Source organism: Asterias rubens, chromosome 19 (genome assembly GCF_902459465.1).
Source record: "Asterias rubens chromosome 19, eAstRub1.3, whole genome shotgun sequence".
NCBI lineage: Eukaryota > Metazoa > Echinodermata > Asteroidea > Forcipulatida > Asteriidae > Asterias > Asterias rubens.
The window spans coordinates 10,060,983-10,073,149 of record NC_047080.1 but is presented as its reverse complement, the minus strand read 5'-3'; the positions used below and the strand labels follow the sequence as shown (position 1 = coordinate 10,073,149).

Below are 12,167 nucleotides of genomic sequence, written 5' to 3'. Positions count from 1 at the left end.
TTACTCAAAAAAATTATTAGCATAAAACCTTTCTTGATTACGAGTGATGGGGAGCTGTTGGTAGCATATAACATTGTGAGAAACGGCTCCCTCTGAAGTGGAGTAGTTTTTGGAGAAAGATATAATTTTCCACGAATTTGATTTCGAGACTTGCCTTTAAAATAATCTACATGTATTACCATCGAGTAATTATTGCTTATCATGACTATTTTAACTAAATCTTAATACTTGTATTATTTGTAAATCAGGCAGACAATTATAATAATAAACATTACTTAAAAAGCACACAGTATCTGGTGGGTATACAGCAGTGGGCTGATGTGGACCTCCAATGACTTGTTCAAACAAAATCTCAACCTCTACCCTCGCAGGTACCCATTTATACCCCTGGATGAAGAGAAGCACAAATATAGTGAAGTGTCATGCTCAAGGACACAAGTGTCATGACTGGGATTTAAACCCAAACCCTCATGACTAAACCACCAGAACTTGAACTTGTTGCTCTCAGCCCCTCGACCAACGCACCCTTCATTATTCATTACAATAACCTTACCTTACATCAGCAGCCGACTCTCTCTATAACCCATTGTACATAGAAAAGCAATGTGGATTATCTGAGTACAGTCCCTGGTTCTCAAGCACGCCCCACGGTGAACAAATCCACGGATCATTAGTCATATTCTGCCATTGATACATCTTCCCCTTCAGTCCGGACAGCACCGTTGAATAATTCTGATCTTGAGCCAGGTTCGATACTTCCAGAGGGTCTGATTGATGGTCGTAGAGCTCCCACTGAGATCGGTAGTAGTAATTCTTGAGGGTCTTATACCAGTGGGTTGGAGCTCCTGATCTTGTGCGATTTAAAAGGTCCTGGTGGAGAGAAAGGAAGAAAAAAAGAAAACTTTATAAACTTATTTCTCTTCTTTTTTTTTTTAAGCAAGTTAAAGACACTGAACACTTTTGGTAATTGTCAAAGACCAGTCTTCTCAGTTGGTGCATCTCAACAATGCATAAAATAACAAACCTGTGAAAATTTGAGCTCAATCGGTCGACGAAGTTGCGAGATAATAATGAAAGAAAAAACACCTTTGTCACACGAAGTTGTGTGCAATTTTAGATGGTTGATATCGAGATCTCAAATTCTAAATCTGAGATCTCGAAATCAAATAAGTGGAAAATTACTTCTTTCTCAAAAACTATGTCACTTCAGAGGGAGCCGATTTTCACAATGTTTTATACCATCAACCTCTCCCCATTACTCGTCACCAAGTATGGTTTTATGCTAATAATTATTTTGAGTAATGAATACCAAGAGTGTCCACTGCCTCTATTTGTTTGAAAGTACAAAAAGCCTTTATTAACCCTTTAGAAATATCTAATAAATTTAGATATTTCAAAGTCACACTTCCACGGGTTCAGTCAAGCAAGGCATTCTGGGAAAGAACACAAAATGGCACGGCAAACTGGGAACGAAGTTGGGTAGAGCGAGTCTAAATTATAGGTATAAACTTACCTGAAACGTCGGTGAAATGAAAAAATCCTGATCAATTGAAAACGGCGACAGAAAGTTCAAATTGTGTATCAGTTTGTACTTCCGGTCGCGTACGACACGCATCGGGTAATACATGGTCACCTCATGCAGGTTATGGCTCGCGTAGATTGTGTCAAATCCTTCGCTCGGTTCCTTCAGTAAAATTGGCAGAAGGGATTTCCCGCTTAGTTCCACCGTCCGTCTGTTTAGGGTATATTTAGGGTATGGGATGTCGAACCAGTCCAGGATCGTTGGGACAATATCGACTAGCGACGTTAAGGTGTTACTCTCTTGTCCCCACCGTTGGGGATGAGCCGGAGATGAGACGAGGAGGGGCTCGGACATACCAGAGTCGTAGAGATTTGTCCGACCGTTGGGGAATGGAATACCATTATCTGAAGAGAAGATGACGAGGGTGTCGTCTTTGTGTCCGGCGAGCTCAATTTCCTTTAAAATGAGACCAATTCCTGGGGAAAGATACAGTTAGAGTTTGAGCTGGCAACCCCGAACAAAGATATTGACAGAATAGAAAGACTGCAAACATAGGGATAGATAGATGTAGCTCAGTAATGAGAGAGTCAGCAAGTTAATCCGGAGGTCATTGGTCCAAATCCCACTTAAGCAAATTTTCTCTTTGTTGAAGCCAAAATTATCTTGGGTTTTAAGCTTTAAGTAAACAACTAAGTAGATCGTAACGGTAGAAAGCCGGGTTATCCCCATCCACAAGCTAGCGTATCAGGCCCACATACACAAGCTGCATACCGATATGCGCAAATTTAGCCGATGCGCAAAAAAAAAGAAAACAAAACGGTTTTCCAGGGGTTTTTTCTCCACAAAAATAATCACGAGAAAACCATATACCAAATTTGGTAATGTTCGTTTCACATTTTTTATTTTTTTTTTTTGGAAAAGTCCTTCCGTGCAGGAAAATGTCTTTGTATGCAAAAAAAATTACAAAAACTGGGTCCAGAATGCCCCACAGTATTTGACAAATCCGAGGTTGAACCCTAGAACATGTAGGAAAAAACACAAGGTCCGTACATACCTTGATCCATACGGCTTATCGTTGTATACTGTGCAGATATATCCCCTCTAGCAATCGGGGTGTCCTGTACAAAACCAGGTACAACAACTTCACTTGGGTCGTATTTAGTAGGTACCCAATCAGGAATAAGGCCCATTCCTGGGTCACCATTACCAAACTTCTCACAGAACTGTCCGTATTGGGGATGTGTGTGACCGCATCGATGGGGATCGTGAAAGCCAATGTATAAGAAGAAAGGTCTGGATGGAAAAAGGTGAAACTCAATACAATTATAATGCAAATTTGCAAAATGCACTTCACATCAGTATCACAAATCCAAATTAATATTTTAAATACTTCGAAATATTTGTACTCGGTAACAATGAAGGAAGCGTTCACCAGCCACAACAATGCAAACTTAATGTAATTTTGGCTGGTAACCTGATTCTGCTACGCAATGAAAATAGGCCCTGCTTTTCACAAAACCTGAACACCTAGTGTTTAGATTTTCTACAAATGTCTAGTTCAGTTTCCCTATGGTAGTCATGGAGTATTTGATCACAACATGAGCGTGGGTGTAAAATTTAGGCTCACCAACAAGTTGCTTTGTTAGTGATTTCTCACTAGCATCCTGAAAATACGTTAATGTTTTGGTTGGCAACATGAGGGAACATCGCGCTGTTTTGTACACGGCTAATGGGCGCGTGACGCAGACGCGACTGCGCGTCTGCTTAGTGCACAACTCTATGGAGTTTGCCAACCAAAAGGGTCTGTACGCATGCGTGAATGTAATTAGCATATTTCATGGGAAGGGTCCATTAGCTGAATCACCTCGGATCGCTGCTACTCAAAAACTCGTGAGCATACTCCTTTATTTGAGTAATGTTCCTGCCAACTTGAAGTATTGATAAATGAGGATCCATCTCCGTCCTTGAGTAGTCAAAAGGATAAACGGATTCTGGTCCAACATGTTTACATTCAGCTGACTCACCTCGCATCGCTGCTACTCAAAAACTCGTGAGCATACTCCTTTATTTGAGTAATGTTCCTGCCAACTTGAAGTATTGATAAATGAGGATCCATCTCCGTCCTTGAGTAGTCAAAAGGATAAACGGATTCTGGTCCAACGTGTTTCTTGCCGATAATTCCTGTTCACCAGAAGAGGAATGATAATAAGTGATCATTGAAACAGAATACAAAATGATTCATTTTGATTTTGAAAGTTTCTTGTTAGCTTAAAGGCAGTGGACACTATTGGTAATTACTCGAAGTAATTATTGGCATAAAACCTTACTTGGTAAAGAGTAATGGGGAGAGGTTGATAGTATAAAACATTGTGAGAAACGGCTCCCTCTGAAGTGACGTAGTTTTTGAGAAAGAAGTAACTTTCCACGAATTTGATTTTGAGACCTCAAGTTTAGAACTTGAGGTCTCGAAATCAAGCATCTGAAAGCACACAACTTCGTGTGACAAGGGTGTTTTTTTCTTTCATAGTTATCTCGCAACTCCGACGACCGATCGCGCTCAAATTTTCACAGGTTTGTTATTTTATGCATAATGGTGAGATACACCAAGTGAGAAGACTAGTCTTTGACAATTACCAATAGTGTCAACTGGCTTTAAACTCTGTTAACATATTCAGAGTAGCTGTTTTCCCATTAGGTGTGTCGTGGCCGAGCGGTTTAGTGCAATGCACTCAAGTTCTGGTTGCTGAGTCACCAAGGTGTGGGTGTGAATCCCGAACAAGACGCCTAACTATAACTGCTTCTCATCCCCCAGGGGTTAATAGCTACCTGTGAGGGCAGAAAGGGTTCTTGTGATTGATTTAGTTTTGTGCGCTACATATTTGGCAGCCAGGCTGTATACTCCTCAGGGAGCTGAGATGGTGTAAAGGCAGTGGACACTATTGGTAATTACTCAAAATAATTATTATCATAAACCTTTCTTGGTGACAAGTAATGGGGAGAGGTTGATGGTATAAAAAATTGTGAGAAACGGCTCCCTCTGAAGTGCCGTAGTTTTCGAGAAAGAAGTAATTTTCCACCAATTTGATTTCGAGACCTCAGATTTAGAATTTGAGGTCTCGAAATCAACCATCTAAACGCACACAACTTTGTGTGACAAGGGTGTTTTTTTCTTTCATTATTATCTCGCAAGTTCGATGACCGATTGAGCTCAAATTTTCACAGGTTTGTTATTTTATGCATACGTTGAGATACACCAACCGTGAAGGCTAGTCTTTGACAATTACCAATAGTGTCCACTGTCTTTAAGGAAGCAAGGAGTTCCGCAACTAACACCAAGCATTTTTGAGGGGTTAGCAGGGAATGTTCGCATGTGTCCACTCCATGTTAGGATGCCTCTTCTTTGCTTACACAGCAAACGCAGAAGTTCGGTGCTTGCACAGTAAGCGGAGAATGGTGATCATGAGCACAGAATGCCGCTGCAAGCCTGGAGTCTCGGAACTAGGCACTAAGGACCTGGGCCAATTTTACAGAGTTGCTCAATGAACAAGTACATGTATCATAACAGGATTGTTCATAAAGCAAAAAGGAAGTTTGAAGTGTTGATAAGTTATTAGGAAAAGTTTCCGTATGGCGCCACCACTTTTTCATTCGATATGAAATAATATAGTATCTAATTTACCTCAATGAGATATCCCTTTTTGTAAAAATGAGTGAAAAAGTGGTGGTGCCATACGGAAAGTTATCCAGTTATTATTTGGACGAGTTGTAAGTTCAACAAACCTGTTCTTATATCAGCATTTTTTAGTATAATTGGAAGGCTACGGACTTGATCAAACGACACAAAATGATGAACGCTATTTTCGAGGCCATACATTCCATTCTGATGCTGTGGGAGTCCTGTAAGTATAGCAGAGCGACTCGGCGAACAGCTGCTGACTGACGTGAAAGCATGCTTGAAGATGACGCTTTTTCTGGCTAGGGCGTTGATGTTAGGAGTTTTGCACACTGTGTTATTGTAGACTTGGCTTTCGAATCCTGCATCATCACCTGTAGATTTAAATAAATAGCATGCCATTATTGAAATAGGCCTATTCAAATTTAGTTTTGGGGAAATAAAACAAGGAGAAAAAGCTTTTGTTCTTGTTTTTTTGACCGGGTTCCATGTCAAATCACGGTAAAATCACCCCAAAAATGGAACTTTAAGCCGTCAATTTTGCTAAAATTAATGGGGTGAATTGGCTCAGCAAGCTGAAGATTGAGATTTTAGCTCAACCCCAGATACTTTTTTTCGGGGTCAAAAAAGAGCCAATATTCAAACGACTATAAATCAAGAACCACTCAGTCAAATTGGTTGTTTTTGGAAAGGGAATTGCATCAAGCATTCCAAAACTGCCATTTATTTTCATGTAGGAACATGTTGAGGTTTGATGACATTTTGACCTTGAACTTGACCTTGTGGACCAAGTGATCTGGAGCAGACTTCCGTGAAAATTCACCCCCTTATTGTCTTAATGAATGCTGGTCATCTCGCCACCTGACAAGCTCGCCACCAACAAAGTCGCCCCCTACCCGGCTCGCCCCGGGTTGAAACAAAGTCGCCCCCCGGCAATGTCGCCCCAAACAATGATGCCCCTTGCAAAGTCGCCCCCTGACAATGTGGCCCCCAGCCAATGTCGCCCCCTAGCAAAGTCGCCCCCAGATGTTGTTCGGAAAATAATTAAGGCTACAATAATTATGGTAAAAAAATGACGTTAAAACATTTTCAGAAGAAATTCCGTATGAAGTAATGTGCTTGTGGAAGGTCTAACCCTAACCCTAACCCTAAACCTAACCCTAAACCCTAACCCTAACCCTAATCCTAACTATTTTCTGGGGGCGACTTTGCTAGGGGGCGACATTGGCTGGGGGCGACATTGTCAGGGGGCGACTTTGCTAGGGGGCGACATTGTCAGGGGGCGACTTTGTAACAACTCGGGGTGAGCCGGTTAGGGGGCGACTTTGCAGGGGGCGACTTTGTTGGTGGCGAGCTTGCTAGGTGGCGAGATGACCAGCCCCCGTTTTAATACACAGTCATGATCGATAATGTCAAAATTTCGAAAAAAAGGAATACAGCGCATGACCGATGTCAAAATTTTGAGAAAGGAATACAGCGCCCTAGTTGATCTAGGAAGGTGTGTACATTCACCTCTACATCCTTTACGCGGACTTCTTCTTCACTGCACAAGCACAGACTGTGAAGAAGAGTAACCCACTAGAGTCCTACTACTACACTCGAACTAGAACTGGGGCGCTGTACTCCTTTTTTCAAAATTTTGACATACAATTTTGACATTCTCTGTCGTGCACGACAGAGAATGTGAAAATTTCGAAAAAAAGAGTACAGCGCCCCAGTTACTGGGGGCGCTATACTCCTTTTTTCGAAATTTTGACATTCACGACAGAGAATGTCAAAATTTCAAAATTTCGAAAAAAAGGAGTACAGCGCCCCAATTACTGGGTCTAGTAACCCACCATGCACGACCACACAAGGGGCAGGGATGCGCTGTGCAACAGAGGAGTCCACCCTACCCTGGGCTCCACGCCGCGCTGACGCCGCACTGACGCCCACCACACACCCAGGGCTAAGTAAAAGCATGGAGGAAGGATAAAAGTAAAAACAGTGTGCAACATTACTATTATGATAAAATGCGACGATAAAATAAAGAACGACCAAAATTTACCAACCTATAAAGAGAAGAACGTTCCTCTTGCCCACATGTTCAGATGAAATCCCGTTTTGAGACAAAATTAAACATGATAAAACTAGTAAAAAGAGAACTTGTCGGACATTCACGAATTCCGCCATGTTGTAATGTTTACAATTTGTAGGTAGATGCTAGACTTTATTTCAAGTTTGAGATCGCTACAAACAGTACAGCGACGCAAAACTCCCCGGCCACCACGCGCTCTATGTCAAGGGTAAAACCACAAGAGGGCGCCAATTTGTGCAATACTGTATCAGGTAGAAAAAAGCAACGGTCACATCCTTGTAATAAAGTCTACATCACACACACGGATTACTTATACCAGTGGTTTACTGAAGGACTTGCAATCACAAGGTTGTGGGTTCGATTCCCCAAGCTAATAACCGCTGCTTTCACAATGACTAAAGTAACTAATTATTGTTGCTAGTCATTTTGAATCACAACTTCTTGGTTTGTGTAGTTCATAATCATAGACGTTGAACCAATGTTTGTATGAGAGAGATTGGCTGCTTTTTATTTATATCCCCTTGTTCGATGTTGTTTGCCGAGTTCACTTGAAAATAAGCTATTGTAAAGGAGTACAGCGACCCAGTTACTTGGTCTAATCATAGAGAATGGATACTATGGTCTAGGTGTCTTTATATGGAGATACGATTTGCACCATGCTAGGGCTGTGTCCTCAATGCCAAGGTGATTCTGGAGCCGAGAGAGGATGTTATGATCAACAGTGTCAAAAGCAGCACTCAAGTCTAGCAGGACTAGTGCTGTAAGGTTACCATTGTCCATAGAAGAGAGAATATCGTTGCTCACACGGACTAGTGCAGCCTCGGTCCCATGGTGGTAAAACCTTGATAAAAAGTGACCAATAAAAACACCAAAAAAAACATGGAGACACACAAAATGACAACCGGGGGAAAACTGACTCTTCATTTGTTCTTTTTTTTTTATTTCTGATAATTCTTGCTAAAAAAATGTGTATGATGATGTGATGATGATAACAATCTACGCATTAAACACATACAGTTTGTTAAACAAAGCTAGTCCGATTCCATTTCAATTTCTGGACAAGTCATTGTCCTGTAACTTAAAAATTGCTCCAAGAAGGTACATCATTAACTGGAAGAATTATTCTACTTGATCATCAAGTAAGCAGAAACAAACATGGTTAAAACATTAACACAAATTGAAACACATAGTGTTCCAATAAGTTCAAAACAAAGATATTGACAGAATAGGGAGACTTGGGGTCGATTTCACAAAGAGTTAGTCCTAGGAGATATTACAAACTTAAGGCCAATCCTTGAAGTAAGACTAGTCTTAACTCTTTGTGAAATCAACCCCACCAACATTAGGGGCTAGATGGCTCAGTTGGTAAGCACTGGTACGTTAATCTGAAGGTTGCAGGTTCAAGTCCGATCCCGCTCAAGTCTTTTTTTTCTTTGTTAAAGGCAGTGGACACTATTGGTAATTACTCAAAAGAATTATTAGCATAAAAACCTTACTTGGTAACGAGTAATGGGATGCTGGTGATAATATAATACACTGTGAGAAACGGCTCCCTCTGAAGTAACGTTGTTTTCGAGAAAGATGTAATTTTCCACGAATTTGATTTCGAGACCTCAGATTTAGATTTTGAGGTCTCGAAATCAAGCATCTGAAAGCACACACCTTCGTGTGACAAGGGTATTTTTCTTTCATAGTTATCTCATAGCAATTTCGACGACCAATTGAGCTCAAATTATCACAGGTTTGTTATTTTATGCATATGTTGAGATTGACCAAGTGAGAACACTGGTCTTTGACAATTACCAATAGTGTCCAAATGTCTTTAAGGAACAACATGAGAAAACAACATTGATGTAATTTTTAAGTTGATGATACATTTCAATTACAGCAAAATTATTAATAATTCATTGAATAAGTTTTGCCAATTTGCCCAAACTGTACCTTTTCTTGAATGACCCTAATAGAGCAATTATGCAGCAGTTCAAGATAATTCCAATAAAAGTTGAACAAACAAAGACAGCGTTTTCACCACACAGTGAAGTTAAAACATTTTGCATCTTTACACAGCTTGATTTCAAATAAAACATTTACATTTTTTTAAGCCATTGATACAAAATATTATGACAGATAATTCGTTTATAGTTTGATGTAATGTTAGATTACTATTATAGGAAACCGATCAGAAAGAGATATCTTAATAAAGAAAACAAATTTAAAAAAATTTTTTAAACACTTTATACACAAGTTTATGAAAAATACTTTAAAATGTAACTGGGTCATAATAATTTGGTAGACTGACATAAATAAGGTTGTTTTAATCAAAAATGCACAAATTAACCCATATTCACATTGCCTCAACATCTTGAAGTTTTGTCATTTCGGTTCTATCCTCATTTTGTAAATTTTGGGTAGTTTGTGTTTTTCAAAACAGCCTCTTCTGGTCCAAAATAAATTCTCCTTAGTCCGTGTGTAAATTTATCATTTGCTTGAGCAAAAGCAATAGGAGACTTTCCAACGCTAGGTGGAAGCAGACATACCGGGTAAATTTCCATTGTTTACGTAGTTCTGAACATGCGCATAATTCTGAGAACAATGGATTTACCCGGTAAGTCTGCTGCCCTCTATCGTCCCAGAAAGTCTCCCATTGCTTGAATAACTGATTCACAACACATTTTATATCATGGTAGTTTATGATTTTCCGGGTAGGCCTACCACATCTCTTAATATTTTCACAACATAAATCATTCACACAGCAAAAATCACCAAAGGGAAAAAGCCCTATACTTATGCAGAAACAAAGTTCACATGGCTTACAAGTATAAACAATTACATAAAGCATTTCATCGTCTCGGTGCTATAAGGTCGTTAACTGCAGTTTCACACTCGTAATAATCTATACCTTCTGCCCGGGGTAGTAGTTAAAAAGCAGGACAGTTCTTTTCAGAAATGAGAAGTTTCCCGAACATCAGATAAATCTACTTCGCAGAAGTAGAATAAAGAAAGACAGTTCTCTAAAAACAAACTCTACCTGGCAAGTAGATACACACAGTCAACTCTTGATCAATAAACTCTGTTTACCAGGAGCTCCAAAATATGCAAAGGCTATTTTATGAAAGCATACAAACTGCACTAACGACCTTATAGACATTTATCATTCTGCCTCCATCTTGGTCATGTTCCTTGTGTCGAATAACAATAATGAATGCTAATAATCATTATGCAAATAGGAACCAGACTGTATTAATCTTCCAGCCTCGGTTTGGTTACATTGATATCAATGGGAGAAATTCAAGATGGCTGCACCGTGACAAAGGTCTATAGCCCTGCACGACAATATTGTCTGCATTCCTTTGACCTATTTTTAAAGATTTACAGGAAATTGTTCACATGTTAAAAATTATTTGCAGTGAGCCAAAATATCGCACACCGACAATCTCTGAGGCACTATGATGTTAAAGAAACATGGACTGCAAACATATTAACATCCACAATAGCTAAAATTACATGTCGATAGTCTGTGAGAGCACGCATACAAAAGCATTTGGAGAGACGTTTACATATGTGCAAAACAACAATTTAAAATCACTGTGTTTAGAAAAGTTTTTAAAAAAAGAACAGAAACACTTCTACTCCAACAGACTGCCATATTTGTTTAGTTCCCTGTCCCCCATTGTACAATAACAGTACTTACTATACATAAGTCATAATAGACCTTTCTTTTGTTGACAAACAAACCGCCCTGGTTGGCACGGACGGTCAAAAATTTCTGCAATCTTTCAATTCAATAACATATCTCCTATTATTAGTTGTTTTGTTTGCAACAAAATCAATCTGTTATTTGAATATTTTTGCAACATTTTAACAAACAGTGCCGATCTGTTTTTGATTTGCATTTATGGCTTTCCATAGTTTCCCAACCTGGGTTGGCAAAAATTCGAGCTGTGACGTTACGAAAGAAAGCTCTATATTTTTGACTGGAGAGAAAAAAGAAAATAGCCGCCTTTTGATATCTATCAAGCACCTGACAGACCTTAAAAATGAGTTGGTTTGCTCTCAAAATTTGAAGAGTGTGGTTGTACCAAACATACTAAGTCAAGCATCAAAGACAAACCAAACAGATTATTTGTTCTATAGCTAGCACTTCTAATGGACGAGATTTATACCCTTTGTGCCTGTAGGAACTAAGAGACTATCTCCACCATAGAAAAGGCAAAAATTCTCCAAGAATGTTCACCGATGTGTGTTAGCAATGTATACTCTACTATACTTTCCCAAGTTCTGTGAAAAAAATCACAGGCATTCTACTTGGGTGAGATTCAAACCCACGGCATTTGCAATTCTAGAGTAGTGTCTTACCAGCTACACCACCCAGATTGCCCAGTAACAAGAGGCAGTTCGAATCCCCATACATGTGATACAAAGAAGTTTGATGATTTTTGTTGGTAAGCATTGGGTGGTGAAATTCACTGTAAAAAAAATCTACCTTCTAACTTCCGTGCTAAGTTTGTTTAGATTAACATCAAAGTTGGCTGAATTTATTCAACCAATCACCTTTGTAATAGTCAAATTACTCTTGACCAATTAGAATGTTAAATATGCACATTACAACAATGCTACATCTACAACGACCTTGAATTCTCATTACTTTCAATGGTTTTCCATGGTTTTATGAATAATGGTGTCTCCTTTTTTCCCAACAGACAACATACAGATTTTGGAAGGAAATTACCTGTAAAGTTACTCTCACTGAGCCGTTTTTTTTAAATATATCACAACCCAGTCTGAATTTCAAATCTATGAGAAAAAAATTTCAGATAAATCATTCGAAACAACAAGTAAAAGATGTGTAAAACTGTTTTCAACAAATTTGTTGTTTTCATCAGCAAAGAATAAAA

General features: G+C 39.3%; 1 protein-coding gene across 2 annotated transcripts; it reads right to left on the bottom strand.

The window, feature by feature from the left end:
• Positions 1-421: 421 nt before the first annotated feature.
• LOC117303075 (N-sulphoglucosamine sulphohydrolase-like) lies at positions 422-7,450 on the bottom strand. Of its 2 annotated transcripts, XM_033787145.1 has the most exons (7): positions 7,247-7,450; positions 5,303-5,569; positions 3,639-3,703; positions 3,387-3,478; positions 2,577-2,815; positions 1,514-1,998; positions 422-870 (listed from the first exon to the last, which is right to left on the bottom strand). In XM_033787145.1, the coding sequence occupies exons 1-7, from the start codon at positions 7,365-7,367 to the stop codon at positions 577-579; spliced, it is 1,563 nt and encodes a 520-aa protein (XP_033643036.1). In that variant the 5' UTR covers positions 7,368-7,450; the 3' UTR covers positions 422-576. The 2 variants fall into 2 exon arrangements, with proteins under 2 accessions (XP_033643036.1, XP_033643035.1); XM_033787144.1 differs by lacking the exon at positions 3,387-3,478 and having other exon boundaries at positions 3,547-3,703.
• Between the last annotated feature and the right edge of the window lie 4,717 nt (positions 7,451-12,167).